At 43.8% G+C, this 22,635-nt stretch overlaps 1 protein-coding gene across 4 annotated transcripts in view; it reads right to left on the bottom strand.

The window, feature by feature from the left end:
- Positions 1-22,635, bottom strand: part of herc2 (HECT and RLD domain containing E3 ubiquitin protein ligase 2) — a 52,540-nt gene that overhangs the window by 16,563 nt on the left and 13,342 nt on the right. The window contains exons 9-61 of one of the 4 annotated variants that reach the window (XM_085150036.1): positions 22,411-22,582; positions 21,338-21,511; positions 20,949-21,137; positions 20,720-20,871; positions 20,012-20,169; positions 19,801-19,914; positions 19,228-19,479; positions 18,942-19,135; positions 18,663-18,863; positions 17,896-18,124; positions 17,644-17,768; positions 16,975-17,153; positions 16,700-16,884; positions 16,197-16,352; positions 15,912-16,097; positions 15,620-15,796; positions 15,169-15,272; positions 14,936-15,086; positions 14,632-14,846; positions 14,402-14,534; positions 14,054-14,181; positions 13,743-13,938; positions 13,508-13,641; positions 13,081-13,257; positions 12,864-13,000; positions 12,575-12,726; positions 12,289-12,480; positions 12,007-12,194; positions 11,741-11,933; positions 11,468-11,650; positions 11,200-11,384; positions 10,618-10,765; positions 10,340-10,536; positions 9,985-10,224; positions 9,761-9,899; positions 9,405-9,578; positions 8,794-8,936; positions 8,435-8,702; positions 7,991-8,133; positions 7,775-7,873; positions 7,523-7,691; positions 7,303-7,428; positions 7,083-7,191; positions 6,251-6,390; positions 5,974-6,164; positions 5,780-5,885; positions 5,544-5,635; positions 5,274-5,449; positions 2,596-2,707; positions 2,130-2,211; positions 1,806-2,040; positions 750-927; positions 448-529 (exon numbers count right to left, since the gene is read on the bottom strand). In XM_085150036.1, coding sequence (XP_085006162.1) covers positions 448-529; positions 750-927; positions 1,806-2,040; positions 2,130-2,211; positions 2,596-2,707; positions 5,274-5,449; positions 5,544-5,635; positions 5,780-5,885; positions 5,974-6,164; positions 6,251-6,390; positions 7,083-7,191; positions 7,303-7,428; positions 7,523-7,691; positions 7,775-7,873; positions 7,991-8,133; positions 8,435-8,702; positions 8,794-8,936; positions 9,405-9,578; positions 9,761-9,899; positions 9,985-10,224; positions 10,340-10,536; positions 10,618-10,765; positions 11,200-11,384; positions 11,468-11,650; positions 11,741-11,933; positions 12,007-12,194; positions 12,289-12,480; positions 12,575-12,726; positions 12,864-13,000; positions 13,081-13,257; positions 13,508-13,641; positions 13,743-13,938; positions 14,054-14,181; positions 14,402-14,534; positions 14,632-14,846; positions 14,936-15,086; positions 15,169-15,272; positions 15,620-15,796; positions 15,912-16,097; positions 16,197-16,352; positions 16,700-16,884; positions 16,975-17,153; positions 17,644-17,768; positions 17,896-18,124; positions 18,663-18,863; positions 18,942-19,135; positions 19,228-19,479; positions 19,801-19,914; positions 20,012-20,169; positions 20,720-20,871; positions 20,949-21,137; positions 21,338-21,511; positions 22,411-22,582 — 8,660 coding nt within the window. The remainder of the gene's footprint in view (positions 1-447; positions 530-749; positions 928-1,805; positions 2,041-2,129; positions 2,212-2,595; positions 2,708-5,273; positions 5,450-5,543; positions 5,636-5,779; positions 5,886-5,973; positions 6,165-6,250; positions 6,391-7,082; positions 7,192-7,302; positions 7,429-7,522; positions 7,692-7,774; positions 7,874-7,990; positions 8,134-8,434; positions 8,703-8,793; positions 8,937-9,404; positions 9,579-9,760; positions 9,900-9,984; positions 10,225-10,339; positions 10,537-10,617; positions 10,766-11,199; positions 11,385-11,467; positions 11,651-11,740; positions 11,934-12,006; positions 12,195-12,288; positions 12,481-12,574; positions 12,727-12,863; positions 13,001-13,080; positions 13,258-13,507; positions 13,642-13,742; positions 13,939-14,053; positions 14,182-14,401; positions 14,535-14,631; positions 14,847-14,935; positions 15,087-15,168; positions 15,273-15,619; positions 15,797-15,911; positions 16,098-16,196; positions 16,353-16,699; positions 16,885-16,974; positions 17,154-17,643; positions 17,769-17,895; positions 18,125-18,662; positions 18,864-18,941; positions 19,136-19,227; positions 19,480-19,800; positions 19,915-20,011; positions 20,170-20,719; positions 20,872-20,948; positions 21,138-21,337; positions 21,512-22,410; positions 22,583-22,635) is intronic. The other 3 variants (XM_085150039.1, XM_085150037.1, XM_085150038.1) reach the window with 3 other exon arrangements.

The raw sequence follows: 22,635 nt of genomic DNA, 5'->3' as shown, positions 1-22,635 counted from the left end.
TTTAAAAAAAAGGTTAAAAATTGAAAACACTTGCATGAGTGTATTTTTTTAAGAGAAGGCTTGATCAAAGTCTACATCTAAATGCTGCTCTTCACTGTTAGTTGGTTGTGTTTTGCTGATAGAAGAGAACAGACTTCACTCATCCATTACAAAGCCAGACAGAGCTGCTGGGATTTCTGCCCGTTGGACAGTTTTTAAATGACAGATGTGATTGAAGATAATATAGTTACTAGTTATTTTGTAATTCTTTACAGCACTTTGGTCGACGTTGCTTTTGTAATTAAATGTGCTGTATAAATAAAAACAATAACAATATTCTAGTTTCAATCCAATTGCATTAGTCGGCGACAATCACAAACAATGTCGACAGTAGAACGTGACTATATGTTGCCAAATCCAACAGCAGTTAATAAGTAGGGCTACTTTTAAGGGCAATAAGAGAAATACCTTCATCAGTGAGGGCTAGAGTTTGAGCATCCCTGCTCCCACAAGCCACTTGGATAACACGGTGTCCCAGAAGTACTTTCACCTGGACGACAGACATAAGAGTAAGACGATCAAATCACACGTCATGCAGTTAAGTCTGTATGTAGCAACCAATCTGTCTGCTGCTTCAAAGCTGTGAATTCTACTGTGTAAAGTGTGTGAATTCATCATAGGCTATATTGGATGTAAATTTCATCTTTCTTTGATCAGCTGATGACACAATGGGCAGCCATGTGTGTAAAGTAAACAAAGGCTAAGCTTACCAGTTTGGGCCTCAGCTGAGTGGTGTTGTCCCCGTGTCCGAGTCGGCCATATTCACCCAACCCCCAGCTGTACAGCTCCCCGCTGGATGTGATGGCAGCGCTGTGAGAGCTGCCACAGGCGATGTCACGGATGCGCTTCGTCTTCAGTGCCTCAATAAGCCGGGGCTTGTCACAGTTCCTAAAGGAAAAAATAAAGCAAAACGTCCTTATTTCTATTTCATTAGAAACTGCTGTCCATAAAGCACATATGACGATGTAAAAAATTAACTACACGTCTCGCTGACACAGCCTGCATCAACTAAACGGCTTGGAACATTACGTGGTAGAGGAGTTAAAAGGAGTTTACGGGTAGGTCATAAGTTACGACATAGACTTAACACAACTTTAGCCCCTGTTGTCCTGCCTTCACTACAGCATATATCTGCACCCAACAGCTTTAGCTAATGTTATAAAGAAATGACCAAACTGGCCGACTCAGTTCTAAACAAGAGATGATGATGTTTCATGACAAAAAAGGTGCATTGTAAGTGTAATCATCATATTGTGCTGACTGTCTTTTTTTCATAATCAGTGCATGCAACAACTATAATTGAGATTTAAAGCTGATAAATCATGAAAAGGTTTATTTAAGAATAAATCACAATGACGATTAAGGAAGAGTACAGCTACAAGACTTTATGAAGGCCGTAAACTGTCAAATCAAACTCCTGAAGTTGGAACACAGCTTGTGAAATCATCAGCTCAATTTATACTTCAACCTTACACTGAAGAAGATCTACAGGACCTTCAAAGCTGAAAAGATAAAAGCTATTACCCTTTTAGGAGTGTTTTATTATAATTAAACTGAGCCAATCGGCGTGTAGCTCCACAGTGTATGAGCTATTGACTGACTGTTGACTGTCTGAGAAACTACACACATTTTTGTTATTTCTTTTATTAATTCATCACCTCATGTGGATATTATACACGCCATAGTTGCTAAAAAATACACAGTGAGATAATAAAGGGTGCGTTAAGTATCTGGGGTGTGCACAGTGTCCACATTCAATGACTTACATTCTACTAAAGTGCCCAAGCTTGCCGTCGTCTCCTTCGCCCCAGGAAAACACCTTCCCGTCCACAGTCAGGGCCATAGCGTGGCGTCCTCCTGAATGCACAGCGACCTTCTTTATCACGTAGTTACTGAGGGCGGTGATCTGACGGGGGATTGGGATGGTCCCACTGGAGAGGCCCAAACCCAATCTGCCATTAGTTGCCTCACCACATGCGTAAATCTTCCCCTCGACAGTCACTGCAACGACGACATATCAGTTACACACTACTGTAGCGCAACACGTGTGAATGGACAGATCTTCCAAAGCATTTCTATTCATTCCTCACCTGCAAAGAGGCTTTTGGAGCCACCGGCCACTTGCACCACATTGAGTGCAGACAGGGTTTCGGAGAAGGATGGCACTTTGATCTGTGAACAAACCAAAAGAGATTAGAGAGTGCAGCTCACTCACACACACCTAAAGGATGTTTTCCTATCCATGCTGTCTTCTCACTCACTCACACACACACACACACACACACACACACACACACACACACACACACACACACACACACACACACACACACACACACACACACACACACACACACACACACACACACACACACACACACACACACAAACAATCTGGAAAAAAACAAGCATCAGATGTTAACGTGGAGGGGAAAAACGTTAAAATTTGAAGTGTGTAAATCATTGGTTAGTGTTCATACTACATAGTTTTTAATTTGGGACAAAGACACACAAGCCCTAAACTTTCAATTACTGATTCATTAGGAGAAACGGCACCTTGGAGCCTTTGAGTCCTCCCAGTTGGTCCTTGTCATTCAGACCCCACACAAAAACTTTGGTCCTGATGGTGGCTGCGGACTCCAGTCCTGACGGCTTCTTCCGAGCAAGACTGAAAAGTAAAACGAGAGAAGTTGAATATGGATTCACATTTTTCCTTGTTTTAAAATAATAATAAATATCTTTAATAAAACATTGTTGCACAGTTACGTTACAGCAACCAGTCACAAGTTTAAAACCACTAGCAGGGAGTGCTGGCAGACTGAAATAGCTGCTAAATAGAATTTAATAGTAACAAAGGTCTTACTCTTTTTAACCAGAGCCTGAGGAAATAACAGAATCACTGCCACAGAGCACAGTAATGGGATGTCCTGTGATTCTAAGCAGCACTTATGCCTTTTGTGCTCATGTATCTTGTGAATGGCGCTCTAACACACTGAACAGTGTCAATAACACTATAAAGGAGCCCCAAGCATGCTCAGGTTGATCTACTCAGGCCAGGGCCAAAGAGCTAGCCTCTCTGGGTGGACGTGGAATATTTCCCCCTCTGCCTAAAAGTCTCTGCACAGTAGCAAAGGCCACGGTGAGCTGAAGAGCAGCAGCTGAAAAATTTCTGCCAGCCAGTGTTTACCTGGCCTAGTGTGGGCGCCTGTCCCTATCTGGCCAAAGTTGGGGGAATGAGGGCCAATGGGGGAAATGTATAAAGGAGGGTCCTTGGCCATTTGTAAGCCCTCAGTGTGGGCACTGAACACGCTCCACTTACTCAAAAACATCCACGGGCAACTAAGTGAACTGCAGCCAGATCTGCTTTACTGCTTCAGGGGGAAGTGTCGAGGGCAGTGGTTTTTTCCCCCTTTTTTTCAAAGGACAAGTTCAAAATTCTCCAAACACAAGTCACTGTCAATCACTATAAGTAAGTAATTAAGTAAGTAAAACTTTATTTATATAGCACCTTTCAAGATAAAAATCACAAAGTGCTTCACAGAAGCTAAAACCTAAAAATAAAAATCAACCAAAAGCAAGTTTAAAAAGATGAGTTTTTAGCTGTTTTTTTAAAAGCGACCGCTGAGTCCACAGATCTCAGGCTCAAAGGGAGAGAGTTCCACAATCTGGGGGCCACAGTTCCAAAAGCTTTGTCGCCTTTTGTTTTCAGCCTCGTGTGTTGGACAGCAAGCAAGCCCTGGTCACATGACTTCAGGGACCTGCTGGGAATGTATGAATGTAAAAGTTCACTTATATATGTTGGTGCTTGTCCATGCAGAGCCCTGAAAGTCAAGGTCAAAACCTTAAACTGGATTCTGAATTTAACGGGGATCCAGTGCAGCTGAATCAGCAGTGGTGTGACCTGGGAAAACTTGGAGGACTTGGTCAGAAGCTTTGCAGCAGCGTTCTGAACAACTTGCAGACGCTCCTAAGAGGCTTTACATAAACAAGTAAACAAAGAATTACAATAGTCCAGACGAGATGAAACAAATGCATGAATGACAATTTCTAATTCGGAGCGCGATACAATGGGACTCAGCTTAGCAATGTTTCTCAAGTGATAAAAACAGGAGCGAACCAAAGATTTTACATGGGCATCCAAAGTCAGAGCTGAGTCAATACTAACACCAAGGCTCCTGATAGACGGTTTTGCAAATGTAGCAAAAACCTAAAGCAACATAAGTATTCCCTAGTCTTCCACCTCTTTTTTTAAATACTGATAAACATATGTTTATGACATTTTTTTATAAAGAAGTTGGAAATAAAGTATAAAAACAAACACCAAACAAACAACACTATAGATGACTGCTGACTAACAGTCAGTGGGCCAGTGTGTGTAATCTACATGACCTCAGATCCCCATTTCTATTGATATAAGCCATAACAGTGGAAGCATCTGACCTCACTAAAACATGATGCCCTTTCAGCCAAGAGAGCAAATGTTTTAGCGACTGATAAACTGCCAGCAGTTCCAGACAGTTTATGTGCATGGTCTGTGGGGAGGCCTAACTATCATTCACTGTTCTCTCCTCATAGGTTCACCCTGGTCCACAAGGGAGGCATCTATGGAGACCACCTTCCTGGCTAAAACCATGCCCAGAGTCTGACCTGAGCCACAAAACCTGGGTTTCTTCCACTGGCAAAGAGCAAGTGAGCAGTCCATGGAGGGAGTCACGATGACGGTCTAATCCCAGTGAGGCCACTCAGAGCTGAAAACCTCTCATGTACCCAGTGGTATCTCTGCTAAAGAGGAATCCATCAGGCTCAGCAGCCTCTGGCACTGTCTGGGGGTAACAGAGCTGCCCCTGCAACAAAGAGCTATGGTTGATTGCATCGTCACCAGCCTGTTTGGAGAGAAAGTCTTCACTGGAGGGCATCAAGTCTGAGCGCTGTGAAGTGAATATGTTCAGTGGGTCCCAATACGCTCTGTTCCACATTTATCTGGAAGTCTAAATTCTCTTCCTGTTGACAGGTAAGAGCTGGCATAGCCAGTTTTTGATGTGTGCTGCTACTCAAATGCCCTTTTGCTGAGTAGTACCCACTGCTGCCTCAGTGCATCTCGCAAACATTGGGCTCGGTGACAGGCCACATGGTAGAACCACAAAACTCACAAGCTATCCCCTGGAAAGCGAATCGCACATATGTATGATTGGAACCTGGAAATAATTCTTCCTCATAATTCTGCCTCATCTCACCTCCCAGCTGCAGTTTTTTCATCATCCTCTTCTTCATTGTCAGAGGCCAGGAAAGGGACTGTAGCCAGGTCTTCATCCTCAGCTCTAATGCGTCCCACAATGCCGAGTCCGTGAATCTTGCAGTCGATACCAGAGCTGCGGCATTGCTTGATTGCAATCTCAATGTACCTGTGATACTGTTGGGGGTGTTTATATAAAGTTATTACAACACTTAAGCTTAGGGGGAAAACAAAAACAATTAGAAGCTGTCAGTTATTGAAGCAGACAAACCTCAGTGCAGTCACAAAGGAGAAGGACAGTGGTGTCAGTGGGATTGATGTTAATTGTTTTGAGTTCAATCAAGTTGTTCAAAGAGTTTCCACCTGCGTGTTAACAAAATGTCAGAATGATCAAAAAACAAAGAATTGGTCTGAAAGTTTAAAATTAAACTGCCATCTGCTCAAACAAAAGGGAAAAATACTAATATCAGTACAATTTTACATAAAACAAAAAACATCTGAACTCACCTGACACCACCACTAACGAGGGCATGTAGCTGCTGTCCGCCGGGTCAACGATCATCTTCAGCCTGTGAACAAGAACGTCTGGGAAAAGCTCAAGACGAATCCAGTGCTGCAAAGAAAAAGAAAATATTAAACGTTAATAAAGCAAACTAATCAGGCTGTCATCTGGCCTATTAGACTATGCAATTCACTCTTACCTTCCCCTGTGAGCCAGAGGACTGCCAACACTGATCACTGCAGTCGATGAGGCGCGAAGCCTGGTTAACCGACGACGACACGTTGAGGCTCTTGACGGCTCGAGACCAATCGTCAATCAGCATCCCACGCTGGCTGCTGTGGTGCTTCTTTAGCTGTTTTCCTGAACGGCCACAGAAAGCCGGAGACTGGCCTGTTTGTGGAGAAGGTGGAGGACAGGTTTATGCACACGCACGTAGAACCACCACAGAATTTTATGTTGGTGAATGTAGGACTAACCAGGCTCATTGATCCTGCCAAAGGAATGTCTGGTGTTGTGTTTGCGTGTCTTGAAGCAGTTTTCACAGAAGTCAAAGTCATCGCAATTTTTACATTTAAATCTGGGGCCATTAATAGGAAACATCTGGCAGCCATCACATCTGGAGAAAGCAATAGGGGTTTCATGTAAAATGTTCAGTTCAAGCAAAATCTAATTCACCTATTTTCCTTATGGGTCCTGGTCCATTTATTTCACTGCAAGTTTCTTAGCTTTGAAAACAAACTATAGACCTCCCTCTTCTTGAATATACTTGAATATGCTGCTCAAAGCATCACAAAAGTAGATCTGAATACCTCAGCTTCAAATGTACCTTTCCAGAAATAATGACTCAGTTACTAAAAACCATGTGCAAAGACTACAGATATATTTAAAATAAATAAAAATAAATTCCCACGTGAAACTGCTCAGAACAAGGTAAGTGGATCTTCTAGAAATATTGGCCTTGTTGCTCAGAAGGAGACTTTCCTCGTAGGTTAATGCTGAAACACCTGTGTGGGATGTGGTTACTGCTCAAGTACAGTGGTCATTTTATTCTGATGTTGATTTTCAACATCAGAGCCCTGCAGGAACTTCATGTAGCTGTGATCTGTTTGACTGATCCCTTCGTCTAAAGCTTGTTAACAAATTGACACCAAGCTAGTGGTGGATGCTGTCTTAGCAACTCTTAAAATATGAACAATTAGTTTAACCAATAAGTATTTCTGCTACTAAGCAATATTTAAAAGTCTGGACAACTAATCCCTCACATTGCTACTCACAACATACTAAGATACCAATTTAGTACATCTTTACCTCACTCCAGGATGAACACTGGGGACCAGTTCCATCTCAGACAACAAACCAGTCCAGTGGGACTGCTGTGGAAAGTCGACAATCACGTCTTTTCCATTGGCACTGAAAGCTAAAAACAAACAACGAGGCTCTATTAGCACAATAAACGGTGGATTCAAGTTACAATAACAGAAGAAAAACAGATGACACTCTGTCTTAAGACTGGAGTGACTCTGCTTACCTTTAACCACCCCCACACTCCTGTGTGTGACAGAGCCCCACTTGTACTTTGGTGTTGTGACTGTGGGCTTCACCCTCACTTTGTCACCAATCTTTATGTGAGAAGGAGAACTCTGTGGTGGGAATCCTGAAACGGCAAAATCAGAGACAAGGGTTTCTTATGTCTATTTACTTCCTGTTATTAGCATGCCTGCAAAGCATCACATTAACTGTTATCTTACCAAGCAGCTCGATGTGGATGTAGCGAACCCAGTATGTTCCTCCTTTATTTTGCCAGTCACACTGCACATTCAAGTCATGAAGCCCATCTCTGTCCAGCTTAATCACTTTGCCCACATCGCCATCATACACTTCCTCGTACGTTCTGCAGCACTTCACCATCATCCCCACCTGTAGGGAAGCCGCTGAGTCATAACACCAATTCATCATGTCTTTAAGGCAGATTCAGAAAACATACAAAAGCAAACTCTCACCTGAATGTTCTCTCTCACATAAACAGCGTAATCATCGTTGCTTTGGAAATCAGATCTCTTCTTAAATATCTGGCTTTCAGTCACAACTGCACCTGAAGGCTAATGTGACAGACACGTATTTTAATCATATATAAAGGTATTAATAATTGAATCTGACAAGTTGAGGGACAGGTAATTGTGAGGGTCACACCAGAAATAAAAGAGTAAGGAACACACCACAGAGAATGCCGGCTCTGCCTCCTCCAGCTCCTCCAGCACCTCCTCATCTGAGTATTCATCAGACACAGTGTCGGCATCTGACAGCTCAGTGACATGAACGTCTGGATGGTCGAGCAGCCAGCTCACCAGAGTCTCAACACCTGATGGATATGCTCAGTTACTCTCCTGAGGTAAATGTCTAAACATCATGAGGCAAGCAGGCCTTGTTTTATGAAAAACAAATCGGTATCTCATATTGTGTCATTTCAAAATCAGCTGTTTTTTTTTTTAAATACACAAGAACTTTAATATATATTTAATGGATCCACTGAAAAATGTTACCTTCATATTATTAACATTTCCTGACCTACGGGCCTTTAATGTACGTGGGTACCTTTTCCAGATGTTTAATTTCACATTAAATTACCTATAGCGCTACCAAGCACTCATGTGATAAGATACCTGGGATACCGGAGGCATTGCCTGTAGTCCCAGACAGAGATTTCAAGGCAAACTCGATGTTTTTCCGAGGGAATCCCATCTCCATGAGCTGGCCAACTATCGGTAAGGGCGGGATAGGGGAGGACTTCTGTTTCTTCTGTTTGGGTGGTCTGATGTGCTGCGTGGTGATGGGTGTGGTGGCTTCACTAGAGCTGCTTTCCTCAAACAGCGGCGAGGATGGGTGGGCAGATTCCACAGCCAGGTACTGACACACTGCCAGAGCTGCCGCCTGCACATACATATAACGTCAAAGTCACACCGAATACATCAGCAACATTACCGCTGACACCAGCTGTCTGCAATCAGCTCGGCTGACATACCTCCATCTCTTGCCTGTCAAAAATGGCTTTGATGGGGGAAGGCTGTGTGGCGGCAGAAAGCAGCTGCTGCAGGAGAATCAGTGGAGGCAGAGGTCCCTCAGGAGACAAGTCGCCCACATCAGGAGATGAAGCCACTGGATCCTCTGCACATAGAGAGACAGACAAGTTCTGGACAAGATCTAGGTTGAAAAAAAAAAAAAATTCTGGTGGCTACCAGTGGTACCCCTCAGCCTCATAGTAGAGGCACCTATGGTAGAAATTTTAAAATCCTATGTTGCCTATTTCTCAAGTTATTGCATTCACAAGATTTTCTTAAACTTGATCCGTTCCCTCGACCTTAAGGTTAAATTGAACTCTACATTTTCACTTCAAAGGTAAGCAAATAAAGATTTAAACTCTGATCAGCAACTTGCTGTACATTTTAAGAAAACACGCACAGTGTGCAAGGCCTTCAAACCTTAAATGGCTAGAATTTGCTCCAAGTATGGAAACACATCTGATATCTCAGTAATGTCCTGTGAACTGAACCTTGAAATCACTAAACTGGATCAAACAGCAGTAATAGTCCCTAATGATCAAACTTCCTCAGTCCATTTTTAAGATGTACTAACCTAGCCTTTCACTGGGTGAGGTCTTACCACTGGGATTGGGTCCCATGTCCACCACTGCAGGTTGGGAGAGGATCTGCCTGAGTTTGTCCTGATGAGACAGCAGGGCCCGAGCTGCCTTTAAAACATAAAGCCTCAGCTGCTGGCACCGCAGCAAAGAGAGGTCCACCTGGTCGGCTGGAAACAACAGCATTGATTACACCCACTAAACTTTCAGTCTCTGACCAAACAAACGCTTTCAGTGTCTCACATATTGCCAGAATACTATAAAACATACTGCTGTAAACAGAGTCGATGATTTTTCTTAAAAATTGTTAGTTTGTTTATTTCAGTTACATGCACGGCAATCAAGTCTGCACCTGTAAGCCCTCGGCTAAGTGACTTTTTCATGCGTTGTTTTTCCAGTTTGCTTCCAGCCAGGCTGACCAGCTGGGCCCAAACAGCCAACATGGGCTCAGTGAATGGCAGGTTCTGCACACTGAAGGATATGGCAGGAAGCTAAAGAGTAGAAACATTAAATAAAGTCAGACTGCAAAGTGGAGCCAGCTTCAATGCATCTGTGAGTATCTCAGCATTCCCGCACCGTTTTAAGATGGCTGAGCAAGCAAACTCTGCAGGTTCTCATCTCATGAAACTGGACAGTGATGCGCCCTTTTGGGGTGATGCGTGTGACCGTTCCTTCTCCATACTCCTCGTGAACGACTTGGCCACCAAGCCTGAGGCGCCCGTCGATCCCACCAATCACCGCCAGCACTGCCATCAGACTGCCCACTCTGGGACCCTCCAAATCAGGGAAACACTCCTCCAGGAAACACTGACAGTTCTGGACATTTATAATTATCGCTTTGTTAGAGCTGACTGGCAGAATAAAAGCACTGTTGTAAGTTAACATTTAACCAACACGGTAATTGGACTCATAATGCCACAATAAATCTTACCGCTTCAGATTGGCAGCTTGCCATAACATCTGCGATGGAGCTCAGCTGGTTGTTGATGTAATCATTTATCAGGCTGTTCCACTGACTGAGAGAGTGCAGAGTACGCAGGACAGCCACAATCTCCTCTGCCAGCGTGCTGCTGTGAGTGGCTGTTAGAGACGCCTGTGGGCGGGACTTCCTCCTTCTCAGGGAACCTTCTGAGAAGGAACAACCAATTAAAAATACAATGACAATAACAGCATTGCATTTGTTACTTTAAGCCTGAACCATTGCAGCACCTCGGAGGAGTGGCAGGTCTGATGAGCAGGTGCTCAGCAAGCTTCCCAAAAAGCCAAACAACTTCTCCACCAGGAACTTCATGTCCTGAGAGCGCTCCGTTTTGTCCCATGAAGGCAGGACCGCCTGAAGGAGACGTAGTGCCAAGATCTGGAAACACAGGGTGAATGGGAGAAAAGATGAAATCTCCACTGAGATTGTGTGGCTAATTTACTGGTGAATCAACAAAAATAAATTATGTGCTTCTGTAGAAACTACAAAAGCTGTTTCTTTAACTTGTTTTTGGACTGTAGGAGTGAGAAGAAGCAAAACCTTTCATCTAAACTACAGTTAATGGAAAGATTAACTGTAAATGTTGAGAATCTAATTCTTCGTGATTTTTCTCTTATTCTCAGAGTTTGACAAACTGCAGTTAACTAATCTCTGTTTAGAACCCAAAATAATTTATTAATATGCTTCCTATAACTATATTTAACAATGAACAACACATTTCTCTACGTAACAGGATAGAGTTTTCTAGTACTAAAGAATGGCATCATTAATAGCAGAGGAAGCAAATCCTGCACGCAATCATGGTACTCAACCTGTCTCTGCAAGGTAATAGCATTGAAGGACTGGTGTCCCTCAACAATTCGGATGAGCAGTCCGATCCACGCAGAGGTACTGAGGGTGCTGCACATCTGCGGCATGAGAGCAATGCTGCGTATGAAGCCGAGGGTACACCAGCTCCTGTGCTGCTCCCGAGACACCAATCTGTGCGCATGACAGCCTGACAGCACAGAGGAGGTCAGGTTAGAATAACATGCTGCTCAATATAAGACCTTAGGAAAAAGAAAACGGCAATCCAATTACCAGACTTGTCATTAGCGCCACTTTCCACAAGCATCCTGAGAAGGCCACACAGGGTCCGTGTAGCATCTGACTGGAGCACCTCAGCATGGATCCCAGCTGAGAGTGACAGTGTCTTCAGCAGGTTGACTGTGCTGGTTAGCATCATTGCCGTAGGATGGCTGCTCTTCTCAATCAGCTCTCCCTCTGTATAAAGGATATAACAGGTGATTACTTGAACATCACACTTTGCCTGTAGCTGTGAGGATCTCTACTGAGCCTGTCCTTTAAACTGACCTGTGTCGTCCTCTGTGTCCGAGTCCTCAACAGGGGGCTGGGCTGCTGGTGGTGGCTCTGCAAGTTTAAGGTCATACTTTCCCTCTTTGCCCATCCTGTAGGAGTTGGTGCTGCCTGTATCCCACTGAACCCTGATCCAACCGTCCTCACCCAGCTCCCCAATGACCCTGCCAAGACCTGGTGCTGGGCCATCCTGGACAGACCACACACATAATGTTAAATATGTCCATAAAATAAGCAGCTAGAGTAAAAACTGATTTAGGTACCTGATCGCCCCATTTCCAGTCGACTCCCCTCATGACTCTGGTACCTATCTTCATCATGGCAGCCAGCTCTGGGCCAGAGGCAGGTAGAGGGGCGGGAGCGGCCTCTTTTCTGGACTCCTCCAGGACTGTCGCTGAGCCTCCATGTGCACATAAACTCAGGTCCTCATCACTGCTGTCTGTACTCGGTCCTGAAGCGTCAGAAAAAGAGGCATCAAACACCGAACAAACAATATGTACACACTTCATTTCATTCTGGGTTGCCTTTGACTGGACACTACTCACCTATCAGTCTGAGAATACTCTGAGTGAGGGCCAATATGCCTGAATTCAGCAACAGACTGAGACTGTTAGAGCCGTGTTTCAGGGACAGCATGTGTATCATGGCCAGAAGGAAGCGGGCCTGCGGAATGGTTCCAAGGCTTGGTCCCGCCGGGTTCTCGTTTGTGATGGTTTGTAAAGGAACTGGCTGCACACCTGGTCACAAGAACAGGTGGTCATTCAGCTGGTTTGTCTACAACAGGTCAAGAATAGTGTGAAATGAATTAACCACTTATCTTTCAGCACTCACCTAGCTCTTTGAAGCGAGCGCTTGCTTCAAGCAAGATGTTACGAACGTTCTGGATGGCCCAGGAATACAACTTTCCAAACGTCACCTCCAAAAGCATGCGGTTGAAGGGAGGGATCAGATCTACATCCTTCAGGCAATCAGACAAGGGCTCTCTGAGAAGAAAACACAAACACAAAAAGTGCACCAGGATTACATCATTAGAATAACTGTCATGTGATTATTACAAATAACTTCAAAACAAACAAACAAGAAGTGTAATTTTAACATGGATTTAAACCAGGTGATCTACCCAATGTTGGTCCCTTCTGGTATGATTCTTTGCCAGCCGCAGAGCATTGCATACTGCACAGACGGCAGCAAGAAGCTTTTAGAGGCCAGCTTCAGCATGGTGTCAATGCCTTCCAGTCTCACTTCAGCCCTCTCCAGCTATAAGGAAACAGAATTAATCAAATTTCCACCTGTTTTATATACTCTGCTTTAAAACATTGTCACACACCAACTCCCACCTGCTTGAGAAGACACTTCCTCATTTTCTCCACATCCAGTGGCTCCTCTTTCAGTGCAAAGTCCACAATGGTGGCCATGAGGCTGGACTGAGAGAAAGCACCTTGAACGCTGTGCTTCAGCCAGCGATACTTCTGGACGCTGGCCACAGTGTTAAGAAGCGGCTGCCACTTGTCTTGCTGCCAAGACATGCAATAATAGGTTGACAACAAACTCTGCAGACACACACACTCCACTGTCCTGCTCTGATATTTTAGCTACAACTGCAAGGGATGAAAGTGCAACATAAATGTACATAAATAAATCTACAAATTCAGACTGAGCCAAACTTTCGTTGTGTATGAAAGTGAATAGATTTTAAACTGAAGCCATCTTCTTTATGTTTTTTGGCCATTTTTTTTATCTCATGAACTAATCCTGTTAAACTACCTTGGCTGTTTTGTCAGTGGGTGATTTCCTGTCAGCAGGAGCGGGGCTGATGTGAACATTAAGTTCCTCTTCATTGGTCCCTTCATTCTCCAGCTTTGGCTCTTCAATATCAGCAGACTCTGATTTCTTAGGCACTACAAAAAAAAGATAACATTCACATTCAAAAGGAGTAGATGGATTATAAATAAAATAAAAAAAAAAACTGTTACCCTGCAGTAGAGTCTTGATGCCCCACCTCTTTTTTTCCTACGATCCCTGATGAGCTTCTGGGTGATGCTCCTCCAGCGTGGCTGGGAGCTCAGCAGCTTCAGTTTGGACACGATAGACAGGTCGTTGCTTACAGCTGGACGCAGCTCATTAAATAAAAAGCGCAGACGCTCAATAACAGGGGCGCACACCTCCTTATAAGAGCGGCCTTGGTCCTGATGGGTCTATGATAAGACAAAGCAATCATTGCATTAGCATTTCCGTTCATCTTCCTGCTTCCTTTTGCATCACAGGTTAACTGCACATAACGTGGAAATATTTCACAAGCAGAAAGCATACCTTAATTAGAGAACACTTTGCCTGGTAGACCATGCGGCATACGTCAATCACAGATTTAGGGAGGGATCTCTGCTTTCCTTGGTCCACACCCAAGGCACATTGACTGACAAGTGAGAGCGCAACGTGACCTGTGACAGGAAAGATTTTTATTTAAAACTTCACATGCAACTCAGCATCGATGAGTTTCATTAGGAAATATCTTTGTGTGGTATTAGCAGTGTTACATGAAGGAAACTCATGTGAATCTCAGTATAATTAAATACAAGAAGAAAAAACACATTTTAGTGAGCCATAATTAGCCTCTAATTTCTCCTCAGGTGACCACTCTGGGTTCAGTTGCTAAGTTACCGAGGTCTTGATGCTTGAGGAGGCAGCAGAGCAGCAGGCGACCAACTTCTTCCACAGGGTGCTCTGGGAGGAAGGTGATGGGCGCAATAAGATGGTACTGCTTACAGCAGCGCTCTATTTGGCATAGGAAGTCCTAAAATATTCCAAACAAAAAGCAAAACATGACATTATTACCCATCAGCCTCCTCACTGTGAAACAACCTCTTCAGGCATTTCTGCCTTGCTTGTACCTTCACAGTATGGTCCTGAGTGTTGTTGTCAGCAATGGCCTGCAAGAAAGGCTGTGCGTGATCGCTGAGAGTTATTCTGCGGGAATAAAGTTTGGCCTTATCAGGAGTGGTTGTTCCCAGGGAGCTGCAGTGGTCTTCGTCCTTCTCCTCATTGTAGTTGTAGTGGATCTGACTGGTCTGCAGACCCCCTGAAAATATGGAGGACTGGAGCCATTCTGTGCAGAGAGCAAACACTTGTGTTAAATGAATTCCAACCCGAAGTGTGAATTTTTAAACCAGGCTGATGTAAAACCGTTAAACCTACTGGCACATTCAATCTCCATGGGGGACAGGGCGGTGCTCTTAGCCAAGTAGGAGGCGTGCAGGCCCAGGAGCAGCCCCATGTTCCTCTCAGTGTCAATAAGTGGAGAAGAAAGGCTGCTGAGGTCTGGAGTAGTGACCGTCTCCTGGTTAGGCTGAAAATGATAAAAAGTCCCAATATCAAAGGCTAAAGCCACCAACAAAGAAAAGAAGTTGTGTTTAAAATAAAACTGGTACCTCCATATATTGGCCAACGCAGAAGGCCTGCATGGACTCTCTAGTGTCTTCAAACTGCAGAGCAGCTTCCAAAGCAACCACAGGGTCCTCTCCTGCAAACTGGGCTGTTAAACCGCAAAGAACAAATGGCGTGAGTTCTGACATCAGTTCTCTTATAACCCTTTGACAAAGTCCAGCCTCTTTGCATGTCTGAAATACAGAAAGTACTCAAAGTCTCAGAGCTTCACTTTGGGGTTATTTTTAGCCTCTCCTTCAAGGTACAAAAGAAACCTTTAAGTAACCCAAGTGTACAGCGATTAGTGTAGATGTAAGGGTATGTTGTTGCACCATCAGTAACTGGCGTGCGTGTGTGTGTACCATGTTTACAACACTGAGCACTTAGGGTGTCCCTGTGCTATTTTAATTAATCCTGGATGTCACATTACATTCCAAAACTACTGTTTAGTCTTACCCAGGATACTGTTTCCTGTTAGTGACTGGGACTGGGCCTGAAAGTCTTTGATGTCATACACTTTTCCATCTATTACAGTCCAAAAGCCGCCATCTTTGTTGTGATTCTCCAGGTCAGCCTTGCGGATGAGTGAAACCTCCTCATTGTTCTTGGAGCTCTGCCCTGTAAAGAAAGACCCTGCCAACACAGCAGAAAGTCTAGTTACAGTCTAAAAAGAAACGCACAGAGTAACATCTCATCTTCGCCCTAAAATGTAGGATGTCACTCAAGTAAAACATAGATGTTGTTTTACCCATAATTCCTGGCCAGGCCAGATCCTCATTATCGTCCCTTTCATGTCCTGGAGCCAGGTGGTTGAAACGGTCCAAGTGTTCCAGGAGTCCAGCCAAGAGAGGGATCGAGCCGGTCTCCTGCATCAGACCAGCGTCAATGGTGAGGAGAAGGATGATGGACACCACCAGCTCAGGGAGAAGCACTCCTACCAAAGAACAGTACAGTATTCAGTACTGTGTTGCAAACATCTCTAAAGCATAAATATGCTGGAAATACAAATCTGAGGGAATTTTTTTTTTTTTACCAGTTAGATCTCCTTCGATGACACGAGAGACCTCAGCAAAGTGGCGGCAACCAGTAGAAGCGATACTTGTTGCCACTGGGAGGATGTCTCCAATGTGAGTGCACAACAAAGCGATGTACTTTTTTAACAAGGAACCAACACCCAGGAGCTCAGGATCTAGAAAAGCACCAGAGAAATCACACACTGCCTTTCTGCAACTCATTCTTAATTAGAGGTGGGGACTAAAACCATAAAAAACAATTACTGTGAAATAACATTTCCTCAATAGATATGAGATAGTTAACAAAGTCAAAAGCACTCATTCCATGCATGTTTGGACACCGGGCACAGTGCCGAACCAATCAGCTGGTTGGAACAGAAGGCACATCAGGTTAGGTTGATGTCAGATTTATGGCCAAACCACACATTGGATGCATAGGAGCCTCACTGTCCACCTCACTGAGACAGCACTGCTTTGCTTGTAACCTCTGTCTACACAAACTAAAGAGCTAGAAGAGACTTACTGTATCCATTAACATTTTCTGTGCCATTGACTCCCAGGTAAAGCTTGCTGACCAGCAGCCTCTGAAAGCGCAGCAGTAGGTCCAGAGATGCAGAACGCTCCTTACTGACATGCTCTGCCTCCAAATAGTTTGAGATGCGACGAGCAACATCTTTTAGCCTTGCAATGGTCTGGGAGGCGATGTTTCTGCAGAAGTTAAATCCATGAATATGCTAGCAGGGAGTGAGGTATTATACCGCATTATAGGAGTATATGCAGCACAATTTGGGAAGGTACCTCAGGAGTTGCTGTACGAGCTGCACAAGGGGCAAGCTTTGCTTCCCTGCCGACTCATAGATGCCCGTGTTGATGAGGTCTTTGTCCAGCATGGTGCGACACCGGTGTATGGTGGAGGCATTAGCTTCCTGTTCATCAATCTCCTTCTCTTTTTGAGCCTCCTTCTTTGCTTCAATGTCCTATCATGAGAAAAATATAATACACAAAATTATTACCATCATTTAGGATGTCAGGGAGCACACGGAGATGTTCGATGGGCTGGTTATGGTCCTTGGTCACAAATTTTGTCTATGTGTGCTCTAAAGTGGGATTTAGACTTTGTTAAATGTATGCCACAGGCAAATTGTAATTACAAGTGCTTTTGAAACACTACGCTGTAACCTGATGTGTACCTCCCCAGAAAAGCAATTACGCAGCCTTCAACAACTGTCAGAGGCCCATAAGGTACCATTGTTTCCTTCTATGCACTTCCAGCTACAACTTCTGCTGCCACTTTTCACACTGAAAAAAAAAAAAAAACCTAAAATTGCATTGCACTGGCATTCTGTGCCGGGGGTGCCAACAAATGACTGAGCCTTGTGTCACATATACAAATATCAGTCAAGAGAGAATTTACTCAGCATTTCAAACAGACAACCAAGTGCTGACTCATGCATTTACTACACAGACCTGTATCTCAGCAGTGATGGCTGCATTGAGTGCAGACTCCAACCCTCCATCAGCCATTAAGCTGCTGACCAACAGGTCAATCATGAAGCGCCGGCCGGGACTCACACTCATCTCATTTCCAGATGCTAGAAAATAAAAATTAAAAACTCAGCCTCTGCAGGCACTTCCATCAAACTGATCACAGGTAATGGACTATTAAATGTTCATTTTCATACTGAATCAGTGTTACCAGATGTTTTGATTTGTACTCACCAGCATTAGGCAGGAGTGAGGACAGAGCCCTTGCCCTTTCTTCAGCTGTGGGTAGCAGCACGGACCAGCCGCTCTGGAGGACAGCCTGGGCAGCTGCTTGAACTGTGTTGAGCACCCCAGCATTGCTAGCTAGCACCACCACTGTTTGTTTCAGGTTGTTGAGCAGCACACTTCCAAGGCCCAGCCCCAGCTCCTCTGGATCCACCTGATTACTGATGGCTGCATGCAACTGAGGAAAAACAGTGAAGGTTTAGGGCTGCAATAAATAATTATTTCCTTTCATTTCTTTGATTGTTCAGTTCGTTGATCATTTAATCTTTAAAATGGGAACCACAGGACAGAAGTATGACCAAAAAAAATAAATAAATAAATATAATTTGGGGAAGTCTAAGACAAATTTTGGACTTTTCACTGAATCATCCCTTTAAGCATGTCAAGAAAGTCCAGCACGACATGACTCAGGCCCGACTATCAAAAAAAAAAAAAAACACACAAAGTGAAATTCTTACTAAAGAGATGGAGTCTTCTTCCACTGCAAAGTTATTAAAGTTAACTAAAAAGTAAATGTAGATGTGGGAAAAACAGAACTGCTGTTCAAAAACAGCATAAACACACCAAAACAATTCTGTTCCTCTCCAGTAATATTGTATGATATAGACTTAATATCAGATAATTTACTCCATCACAAAACAAACATGCAGAGGAAAAAATTCTACTTCTACAAGCATTTCCAATCAAACCACACCCGTTCAAAGGCCGTTTCCTACCTGGAGCCTGAGCAGGTTGAGTGTGGCGACTACCATGCACTCCTTCTCCTGCGGAGGGGGCCAGTCTGAGCTGCCATCCATGCCCTCGCTGACCTGCCGCAGGAGCAAGTCCAACTGCTCGAAACTCATGGGGCAAACATCCACCACAAAGGGCACACGTTTCCCTACAGACCACTCGGAGCTCGAGGACCAGGCAAAGCTCTGAAAACAAGCAAATGGTAACTGATCTGTGTCTCGTTCTTTACTAACATTATGAGACCAACAGTGATGGTATCTTACCTGTCCGGGTCCACAGGAGATTCCAACTATGTGTTTGGAGTTGAGCCCCGGGAGAGCTTTAGGCTGCTTCTTATTGGAAAAGAGCGTATCAAAGTGCTGTAGCTTGTCATTGCTGCCCCAGCTGAGCACCTCTCCATCATCAGTGAGGGCCAAGCAGTGTGTCGACCCCACAGCTACGTCCACAACTTTCTTTCCTGATTGCAAACAATGCGTTTGTTGGGGTTTTTTTTTTTTTTTTTTTTTAAATAAGCTTCTGAAAATCAATGTTAAGGTCAAGCTCACTCACCCTGTAGACTATCAAGCAGCTTTGGGTATCGGACATGCTCATCGGTGCCGTGACCAAGGCGCTGATTGTCTCCCTTCCCCCAGGTGTACACCTGCCCATCTTTGGTGAGGGCTACTGAAAACTGGCTTCCACAGCACACCTTTACTATGTCCAGATCCTGCAGCTTCTCCACCAGCTTTGGCGTCTTACAGCCGTCACTGCCTCCTCGGCCCAGTTTACCATAATCTCCATCACCCCAGGACCACACCTGACCTGTGGTAACAGATGGAGGAGCTAAACGCTGTAGCCTGGTGATTTCTAGCGGCTTCTATGATAAAAAAAATCAAGCTAAAAATGGCCGATATGCTGGCTACCAAGAAGCAAGAAACACACCAGCTGCTACTGTTGCTAATGGATCTGTAACAGGTGACACAGGTCGGACACAACAACACTGAGCAATTCACATGAAACTTTAAAGGGTTTTTTTTCGGGAGGAGGGGGGTACATTTCAATTATTTAACTAACAGACATTTTAAAAACATTAATTCCTGGATTTTAATTCCAGCATTTTTAATCACCCACAGGCATGCTTACCATTCTCTGTCACAGCAAGAGTTTGGGCATCACCACTCCCACATGCCACATCCACCACCTTCAGTCCTTTGAATGCTGTCACTACCATGGGAGTAGTCTGGTCCTCACTGGAGCCTAGAAACCCCAACAGATTACAACTAATTTTAGTAAAGACAAAGAGACCAAAAAAAAGTCAAGAATATCTATCAGGGGCAGTTCATTTGGAGCTCACCGTGGCCAAGCCGACCATAGTTCCCTCTTCCCCATGTATAGAGCTCGCCATCAGCAGTGATCGCAGCACTGTATGTGCTCCCACAAGCAATATGCACCACATGCTTTCCGGCCTGTTTTCCATTGAAGGTTCCAATCATTTTAGGTTCTTCTAGGTATCTGAAATAAAGTAAAAATAGAAGGCTAAATGTATCAGGAAGCTCATTACCATTAATAATTATCATTTATATTTTTATTTTCATTATGATTTTACTAATAACACAGATTCTTTTTAAATGAACTGGCAGGGTTGGGGATTTCCCTCTATCATCAGAAGCCTTTGATTTTGTCTCTGGCCTACGAGCACAAAACATTAATAGAAATGTCTCAGATTTTAGGAAATAATGCAATGCATTTCTTCACCACCTGTTTCACCAATAATTTAACTTAAACAGAGCTTCAAAATCTAATTTAATGCTCCAAAAACCTACAACTCCACTATTATATCTGTAATAGAAAAACACATTCAGTGTAATAAAGTGTTAATATAACAGCGACAGTCACAAGGCTGAAAATGCAGCAGCTCGAGTTCAAGTCCAACCTGATGCCCTTTGCTGTATGTCTGTACCTACATACTCTCCACTAATACACCCCCCCCCAAAAAGGTGGAAGCACAAGATGTGTGTAAGCCTTTTTAAAGGATGGACATGTTTTTTCTCTGGTTGCTTACGTGGTATCTCCATGTCCAAGCCGGCCACCATCACCGCACCCCCAGGAGAACACCTCCCCGTTGGACGATAGGGCCAAGTAATGCTGCCCGTCAGGATGAGCTGCAAGTTTCACAATCTTTCTGGAGCTTAGAACATGGATTAGCATGGGAGCCTGCAACAAAACAATTCAGAGTCTCAACCTGCTGCAGAGATGAAACGATCGACCTCAGAGAAACTGACAGAACTGACCAGGGTTGTGCTCTTGTAGTTCTGGCTGTAAACAGCACCGCTGCTGGAAAGGATAAGAAACCCCTTTTCTGAACAGACAATCTGTGTGACCCCGAGGCTCGACAGGGCTTTGCACTGAATGGGTCCATTAACATTGGCGTAAAGTTTCCAACCCAAGAGGCCCCAGGCAATCACTTCCTGCAAGGTTCCCTGGAACAAAACAAGACAGCATTGGTTTATGCTTGAGCATTAACTACTTAGGCAACACATATTCAAGTCACATATTCAAATCTGAAGGTGGGGGTCTGAATAATGCTCGTAAAAAAAGACAGATTTAAGTAATACTTAAAAATGTAAAAACAACTGAACCAAACACTTCAGCAGTGACAACTAATAAAAAGAGGGGTCACCTTGTGTGACGTAGGTGAGTTGCAGTGTGGAGGGCTGCAAGGAGAAGCTAGGCGGTCCAGGTGAGCCATGATTACTACAGCAGTCTGACGAAGATCGATAGCCAGGTCGTTATCCTGAGGCAACGTCAAGTATCGCAGGAAACTCTCATTTGGACTCAGAGGGGCTGTGAGGATCTGGAAACCACAGCAAAGATCCATGAAATATTAATTAGCTTCATTCTCAACCATGATGGAAAAAAACAAAAAAAGAAAAACAGGGCATTTTAAGACGTGTTCCCAAGAGAGACATGAATCAACACAATTTATATCGATAGCACTTTATCTCTTCTTATGGTCTCGATTTTCCTGCATGTTGTTTATTAAACCAGGGTTATAATTTTTCTCCTCCCTGTTTAAAATAAATATAAAAGATCTGCCTGTCTAAATCAATGAATTTCATTTAGTTTTTCATCTGCCCTCACACTGCTTTTTATTGCAGATTAAATAGCTGCTGTTTGGAGATGGAGGCTGGCACTAAATCAAAGTAAAAACATGAATTATTATTCATTCAGAGCCAATGAAAAGGCAAAACTACAGGTTGTGCATTATAATAGTTTATCATGAAATATTGGTTGAAAGATTTTGTTAAAAGTCCAATTTGAGAACATATATTCAAATTAAGCAAAATATAGTTCTGAGCTCTTTGATACTGCAAACTGGACAAGAAGCACAGTTTGAAGAGGAAGGCAGGAGATTTAAAAGCATCCCGGAGGACAGCAGGACGTGTAAACAATGTGAATTAGTAGCAGCTGAGAATGGATTACATTTTTTGTGTAAGTTTCTGATTATGGCAGATTTTATGAAATATCAGAGACAGTCTGACAAACAAATTGGTGCTTTTAAGTTGGCCGTTTCCATTTCAGTGCCAGGGAAAGACTTCAAGTTGGGTCATTTGTTTCTGTTCTCTCTGTTTTCCTTTTACTGGTGTCATGTTTTATGCATGATATAGCAATAAAATAAAAAATTGAAATCAATCTCCAGTCAGTCCATGTCTTATTTTCTTTTAGAAACCAGCTGGAAAAGAAAATTTCCACCTCAGCTTCCTCTTCAGGAACGGGCTCCTCCTTGCTGCTATGTATATTCTGAAAGCGCTGCAGGAGGGGCAGTAATGGAGCACTGGTTCCCTGCGTGGAGCGCTCGTTGTCCATCTCTCTGGTGCCACTTTCCCACAGACGCAAAAGCAGCAGAACAGCAGACAGCAGCTGACTGGAAGGACATAACAACAGATGAGCAGAAAAGTTAGATTTGGCATTAACAAA

Source organism: Neolamprologus multifasciatus, chromosome 23, assembly GCF_963576455.1.
Source record: "Neolamprologus multifasciatus chromosome 23, fNeoMul1.2, whole genome shotgun sequence".
In the NCBI taxonomy this organism is placed as follows: Eukaryota; Metazoa; Chordata; class Actinopteri; order Cichliformes; family Cichlidae; genus Neolamprologus; species Neolamprologus multifasciatus.
The sequence above is the reverse complement of the archived record's forward strand: the minus strand, read 5'-3'. Positions and strand labels throughout refer to the sequence as shown.